Source organism: Zingiber officinale, chromosome 8A (assembly GCF_018446385.1).
Source record: "Zingiber officinale cultivar Zhangliang chromosome 8A, Zo_v1.1, whole genome shotgun sequence".
NCBI classification, from domain to species: domain Eukaryota; kingdom Viridiplantae; phylum Streptophyta; class Magnoliopsida; order Zingiberales; family Zingiberaceae; genus Zingiber; species Zingiber officinale.
The window spans coordinates 129,437,926-129,445,818 of NC_056000.1; the positions used below are offsets into that span (position 1 = coordinate 129,437,926).

The 7,893-nt window shown below is 44.2% G+C and overlaps 1 protein-coding gene across 1 annotated transcript; it reads left to right on the forward strand.

Annotated features, from left to right (window-relative positions):
- The first annotated feature begins 444 nt into the window (after window positions 1–444).
- Window positions 445–3,045, forward strand: LOC122011248. Its single transcript, XM_042567641.1, has one exon. The coding sequence runs from the start codon at window positions 445–447 to the stop codon at window positions 3,043–3,045; it is 2,601 nt and encodes an 866-aa protein (XP_042423575.1).
- Window positions 3,046–7,893: the final 4,848 nt, after the last annotated feature.

Genomic DNA, 7,893 nt, shown 5'->3' on the forward strand with positions numbered 1-7,893 from the left:
GGCAAACGTATTCACCTTTTGTCACAATATATAGTAAATGGAAGGATAAGTTTCTCACAGTGTAAATAAATACCTGTTAATTAATTGTTGTCATCCTTGTGACCATCTATATGCTTTCCGAATTTATCCGATGCTATTAAAATTTTTTTATGGGATTGAATCACTTCATGTAAATTTTGTAGTGACCTAATTCAATCAGTCACTATTTCAAAGATTAATAGTTACCCATGATTTATTTTTTCCATGGACAAATTAATAAAGATGCTGAGGACTAATATATATATATATATATATATATATATATATATAGTCATCTTTTACCACCATATAATAACCTAATTCACAAATTTTGTTATAGCCCTTAAATCTTCATCCGCAAGCATGTTAATAGTCTCTGTAAACAATCAAAGCATACTTTGTTGGTGGTGTTTGTTGCTCACTGCCATGCATCACTTGGGGATTCTCTTCCTCATCCTTGCTTTCTGCACCATTTCCTCTGCTTCAGCGGCTAGTCATGGCGAGATCTCCTACGCTGAGCACTGCGGGGACACCGTCCCGGAATCGGAAGCCACCGCCCTCGTCGTCAAGCACTTCGACCACATCTCCTTCCGGAATGGGTATTTCTCCGGCGGCGCTGGCCTCTTTAGCCAGGTGGACACCTCCGCGGTGTTCGCCCCGCCCTCCGTCAACTTCCAGACCAAGTCCCTGCACAAGACCGAGAAGAATGGCACCTTGCGGATCCAGGCAGCCATGACGCTCTTCGGCGCCTCCCAGAACCAGAGGCAGCACAGGAGGCGTTTCTCTCCCCACGCAGTCGTGGAAGAAGCCACCTTCGAGGACCTCGCCGGCTTCTGGTCCGAATCCACCGGCAAAGTTTGCATGGTCGGCCGTGGTGTCTACAGCGATGGCCAAGGCAAATCCCTTCTTCTCTCCGCTGTCTTGATCCTGAATTTTCCCACGGGTTCCAACTTGAACACCAGCTTGATTGACGGCGAGGTAGAGATTTTGAACCGCGTCGGTGAGCCCAACAACATCGGTTCCAATTCCATCACGGTTTTAGCTTATTACGCCCCAAATCCTTATCACTTCACCATCTTCCCACAAGCCACCAGTTCATGTTCCGCTGTCAAAATTGAGGAAGACTCATCAGAAATTGAACCTGCCAGAGCTTGCGCTTTCCTCTTCACTCAGGTGTTCAGAATAGACTATAAAAACAGTGCTGACTGCGCCGAGGACAGTTGTAGACCATTAGGCAAAAGCCTGGGATTCACCCCTCGATTCCTTTCTCTGAACCAGATCTTTTGCCTAGAGAATGGTTCCATAAATTTCTACCTTGACTTCTCCAATTCCAGTAGCTATCCATACGATATGCCTATGAGACCTGAAAGGTCCTTGGTTGGTGAAGCATACTGGGATCGCCAGAGGAAGCAGTTCTGTTTGCTAACTTGTCGTGTGATCAACGCAGATTTGCCGGAGCATCCCCATGTGGGTGCCTGCGACGTCGGACTCACTCTGTGGTTCCCGACGGTCATGACACTGAAAGAAAGAAGCGACGTCGTGGGTCGCATCTGGAGCAACAAGGACAAGAAAGATGCGGAGTACTTTGACATGGCCTCTATCCATAGTCTCAACGATGGCTGGAACAGGATCCATGGTCTGAAGTACAATTACACCGAAGCGGATTCGGTTGGAAATTCTTGTAGTAATAGGATAACAACCTCCTCTGAGTCCGGTCATCAAGTGTATCCAGGTCCAAAATCATTGGGTGGCGTGAGATTAGGCATAAACATGAATGATGCTAAAGGAAAACGAACGTGGAGGGAAGCCAATTTCATGTCAGTAGGAGACTCTGTTTTTGAACATCATTACAGAAGGAAGTCAGGCATCAGAAGCTCGGGTGCTGCTAACACAAGTATCTGGAACGTGGGCTTTGAAATAACCAAGAGATCGAATCCTTTTGATGACGACTTCGAAATAAACGAGCTTGCAGCGGAAGGCGTGTACAACTCTGCAACTGGAAGATTCTGCATGAAAGGATGTCGATACCCGAAGCAGCCAGGCCAGTATGGAACCCTGGATTATGAGTCCATCGACTGTGAAATATTGGTCAGCATCCAGTTGGCTGACCTGCTTGATGAAGATGATGAGGTCCACCTCGATGGAACGATCAGAAGCACGAGGATTCAGTCTCAGCCTCTCTATTTCGATACCATAAGAATTTCATCCAGTAACAATATGGGAGGACGCGAAATAGATCGATCTGTTTGGAGAATGGATGCCGAACTTATCATGGTTATTATCACTCTAACATTTTCTTGCATTTGTATCGCGCTGCAGATCTTCCATGTCAAGAAGCAGCCGCACATTCTTCCCTCCGTGTCCATCACAATGCTGCTTGTGCTTGTCCTGGGCTACACAATCCCTCTGTTGTTCGCGAACCAGACGAGCGGGTCAGCTATGCTTCTGTGGACGAGGAACTGGTGGATTTCTGCTCATGAAGTGATCGTGAGGATGATATCGATAATAGCTTTGTTCTTGTCCTTGAGCTTGGCTCAGTTGGCATGGTCATCGAGATCATCAGCAGCAGAAGACAACAGAAAACTATGGGTTCAAGAGAGGCGTGTGCTCAAATGGTGCTTGCCTCTGTACGCTGCAGGGGCGCTGCTCGCTTGGCTTATGTCGTTCGAGTCGGCGGCTTTGATTTCTTACTCTGGTTTTGTGCTCAATGGATTCTTGCTTCCCCAAATCGTCTTCAACATGGCTCAGCAGTCCAAAGGGAAAGTCCTTACGCCATTCTTCTACGTGGGGATCGTGGTGACTCGAGCATTGCCTCACTTGTATGATGTATACCGATCTCGAAGCTACGTTGCTATACATTCGACCAACATTTACGGAAGTGAAGAATGGGACTTTTACTCCACGGCGTGGGACATCATCATTCCTTGCGAAGGATTGCTGTTGGCTTCGATCGTATACCTGCAACAACGGTTTGGCAGTGAATGTTTGGTTCCCAAGAGACTTAGAATGCAGGTCTATCAGCATTAGGAAGTTATTGGTGCTGCTATCTAGAAGTGTGCTAGTGATTTTACCTTTTTGTGTGTTGTAAAAGTTGTTTTATATAATATTAGTTAAGTGGCTAGAGAATGATAGAATTTTTTTTCCGTGGAGATGTGAATATATGGTCTAGAGATAAATACATATTATCTAATTAATGATGTATGATCTAGAGATGTCAGTTTAAATAGTCATACAGTGTAAAGTTGTAATATAAGTCATTATATAATACAAGTCTTTATACTATACAACATCTCTTTTCTTCCTTAAAAAGCTATTTAAGAGCCCACCATCATAGTACCTGAGTCAATGACATCAAAATTCTTTTCTTTCCATTATCTTCATTTATCAAACTTAACTATGAGAATCACTTAAAATGAAAGTTATTCTTGAATCCCAAGGAACATGGGATATTGTTGAAAATGATTTTGAAGAGTCCTTAGATTTGATAACTTTATCTCAAATTCTAAAGGATTCTTTGGAAAAAGAAAGAAAAAGAGATCAATGTACTTTTACCATCATCTATTAAGATTTGGATGAAGACATGTTTTAAAAAATAACTAATGAGATAACATAAAAAAAAATGTGAGTGACACTTTGCAACTCTATTATGGGAGAGGACAAGATGAAAAACGTGTGACTTCAAATTCAAAGGGTTGAGTTTGAATCACTCTTTATGAAGGAGAGTGAACATAACTTCGACTATGATACAGTGTGTTGCGAGTCACTCCAAAGATAGTATGAGGTCAATAATCAAGATAAAGTCATGGTAATGTGACAGTTAAAGTCAAGGTGCCCCCATCTAGTCAGTGTAAGTACCCCAAGGTAGTTTTGATATGAGCAACTAAGTTAGGTTAGATCCTGTTGGTATTTAACCCCTGTGTCTAAGTATGCAGGAACTTAGGAGCACAAGAAGTTGAGCGAAAGTCGTAGTTAGTGAGAAGGACGACATGGAGAGAGAGTCGACTGGCTCGGTGCATCCGAGGGATAAGGTGCTGCGAAAGAGTACGCGGGCGGATGAGAAGGAGACGTGTGACGTTTCTGAGGGACGAGAAGCCAGAGCGGAAGATTGCTCGAAGGCCAGAAGTTGGGTTCGGGTGAGCCTTATTCCGGATGGCTGAGATCACCCAAGCGAGCGTAGTCGGAGCGGAAGACCCGGACCAATGCGAGTGGAAGACCGAGACCAAAGATCAACAAAAAGTTATTTTTTCGGCTCGGAGTGCCCGGAACCCTTTTAGGCGTCCAGACCAAAAAATTTAGCCAAACGTGACATGGCGCATTGCGTTGCGATGGGGATAGAGTTTTTTTTCCCCCTAGAGGCGCTTGGAACCCTTCTAGGCCCCCCCTGATCAGGGCTATAAATACAGCTCTGGTCCCAGAAGGTTAGAACAATACTTGTAATTCATTTCTTTTCAATCTTGTTTTGTAACTGAGTGTTTCAATTGCTGTAAGAGGTTTCTTCGCCTGAAAGAGACATTAGTGCGCTTTCAATTTTCTTGGATTAACAGTCTTTCTAGTTGTAACCAAGTAAACTCTTTCATGTCTCTTCCTTTCTTTATTTAGTCTCTTATTTATTTTATGCAAGTGTTGATTCTTATAAAGGTATAAAGTTCGAGAAAGGTTCGTTTTTCTTTACAGGGCTATTCATCCCCCTCTAGCCAACCACCAAGGGTCCTATAATTAGTATTAGAGCCCAACAACTTTAGGAGGACTAACCACCGAATGAAGCAAACGAGATGGCTGGACCGAGTATCTACCCACCAAAGTTTGAGGGGGAATTCGTGAGCTGGAAGAAAAAGATAGAAGTATTTTTTAAAATAAATTTTGAATTATTAATAATTATGAAATATGATTTTGTAGTTTCAAAAGACAAAGAAGAATATCAATAGACGAAGAAGGAGCAAGCCGATTTCATGACAAACGGCAAAGCAGAGTTCCATCTGCTAAGCGTCTTACCGCTATAAGAAGTTAACTCGATCAGAGCCTACGAGTCAACCAAGGAGCTATGGGAGAAATTTCTAGAACTACACGAAGGGACCTCAGAGGTAAAACTAGCTAGACGATGTAGGATTGAAGATGTGCTAGTTGGGAGGGGGGGGGGTGGGGGGGGGGGGGGGGAATAGCACTTGTGGCTTTTTCACTCGTTTTGTAAAACAAATAAAATACATAGTGGAATAAAGAAAAGAAACAAACACAATCGTTAACAGGTTTCTTTTATTTGGTTCGGAGCTTGTGACGACTCCGACTCCGACTCTAAGGCCCGCGATCGTTGATCGCTTACATTGAGCAATCACTATAGATATGAAATTCTTACAAATATATAAGTACAAGTACTGAACTTAAAAATAGATTATACTGACAATAAATGATTAGGAATTGGTTCGTCGATTTGTCGGAATAGCAGCTGAGCGTCGTTGAGTCGTTTCAGCGTAGCGTGCAGCTTGGAAGATCGCTTATGTAGAATTGTTGTTTTGAAGTGCTGGTCGAGGCTCCTTTTTATAGCTTCTTCAGACCTGATCTATACCCACTGATCTTGGGATCAGGTTTCACTCGAACCGGATCGGTTGACCGATCCCCATGTTCGGTCGACCGGTCAGATGATCTCCTCCTCATCTGATACAATCACCTTGGCTTCGATCATGCCACCGCTTATTCTCGGTTCGGTCGACCGATCCCCAGGTTCGGTCGACCGATCCCTTGATCAAACTCAGCTTGCTATCTGGAAATCTAATCCTATTGTACTGGGGTTCAGTCGACCGATCTGGTCGTTCGGTCGACTGATTAAGGGTAAGTCCGACCCTGCAAAACTTGTTAGTTTCTTACAAAATAGAGTTAGACAAATATCAATTTATATGTAAATAAATAACTTGACAGCCTTCGAACTGTCCGGTTTTGACTTCAAATTTCCTCTGAAAACCCTAGGTTGAACCGATGCCTACTGTTCTCTCAATAGGGAACACGTCCTCGCCTATTCCTCTCAGGAGAAGTTACATGTTGCTAGACCAGTCCTCCAGACCGACTGGACTTTTGCTCAGTGCTCGATGCTTCAGGACTTTCTGCTGAATGCCCGCTCCACGACTCGTTCAGTTTTCCACCTAGTCCGCGACCACCAGGACTATCACCTAGAGTCCCCGACTCTAGGGTTTTGCCTAAAGCACTCGACCCGCCAAGACTTTTTGTCTAGGGTTACCACCCCCCAGGACCTAGGGTTACCACCCCCTAGGGTTTTCCACCTGCCTAACCGTAGCTAGGACTTTTACCTAAGAACACTTAGGACTTTCATGCAAGCTCATTCAATCTTGTTAGATCACAAGACAACTTAACTTTGGACCCTTTGACATAATCAAAACCCAGGTTCGATCATCTGATGCTTCCCGCACCAATGTTGGATCGAAAGCACTAGAGAGGGGGGGGGGGGGGTGAATAGCGCTCGTGGCTATTTCGTTCATTTAAAGCAATCGAGTAACATGCAGTGGAATAAAAGCATTAAAAGAAATGACACGTTGGTTTTACTTGATTCGGAGCCTGTGGCGACTCCTACTCCAAGGCCCACACTCGTTGAGCGTTTACTTTGGGCAATCACTATAAGCTCGAAAATTTACAATTTGAAATACAAGTAAAGCAGTAATGAAATTATACCGACAACAAAAAACTTAGAATTTTAAAGCTTCGGGTCGTCGATGTCTTGTTATAGCTTTATCGGATCATCCTTTGAGCAGCACACAGAAGAATGGTTGCGAGTTCTTGTTGTGTCCTTGTTGCTGCTCGAACTGGGCTTAAGTAGCCCGTGGAGGGCGCCCTTATCCCCGCCGAATCCGCAGCGATGATAAGCTTTGACTCCTTCACTGCTTATCTATCTGAGGGCGCCTCCAACCGCATGGTGGGCACCCTCAACGTTCAGGGTGCCCTCAGCTCCATGGAGGGCGCCCTCTGCTCAGCGTCCAGGGTGCCCTTAGCTCCATGGAGGCGCCCTCGCGCCTTTGCTGCGGAGATGTTGATGAGGGTGCCTGAGGTGCCCCCAAGCTCTATGGAGGGTGCCTTGGGTACTGTTTATCCGAGGTAATCATGTCTGATTCACTTCCTGCAAAATATGTTAGTCCAAAAAATCAACCATACCCTGCAAAATAAAGTTAGCACAATATAGACATGATAAATAAAATATTTGACAGTCTTCAGACTGTCCAATTTTGACTTCGGATTTCCAATCGAAAACCCTAGGTCGAACCGACGTTTACTGTTCCCTCACCGAAGAACGCCTCCTCACCTACTCTACTCAAGAGAGTTTACCTGTTTCCTGACTAGTCCTCCAGATCGACTGGACTTTTGCTTAGCGCCCAAGGCTCCAGGACTTTCTGTTGGATGTCCGCTCCATGACCCATCCATTCTTCTACCTGGTTCGTGACACCAGGACTTTCCACCTAGAGTCCCCGACTCTAGGACTTTTGCCCGAAGCCCTCGACCCGTCAAGACTTTCCGTCTATGGTTACCACCCCCTAGGACCTAGGGTTACCAACCCTAAGGGTTTCTACCTACCTAACCGCAGCTAGGACTTTTGCCTAAGTACACTTAGGACTTTCCTACAAACTCATTTAAATATGTTAGATAACAAATAACCTTAACTTTGAACCCTTTTCCATTATCAAAACTTAGGTTCGATCGTCGTATGCTTCCTGCACTAACAATCTCCCCCTTTTTGATTATGGCAATAAAATTTAAAGTTAAGTATAATAATAACATCATAAATGCGTACAAACATAAATACAATGTTAGGATCTTCTATCTCTCCCTTAATCACTTATTCACTTTTAAATTCACTTCTAATTACTTAACTTTGACTTT

Excerpts from the sequence above, each read along its gene's own strand:
- LOC122011248 (XM_042567641.1), top strand. The coding sequence starts at position 445 with ATGCATCACTTGGGGATTCTCTTCCTCATCCTTGCTTTCTGCACCATT.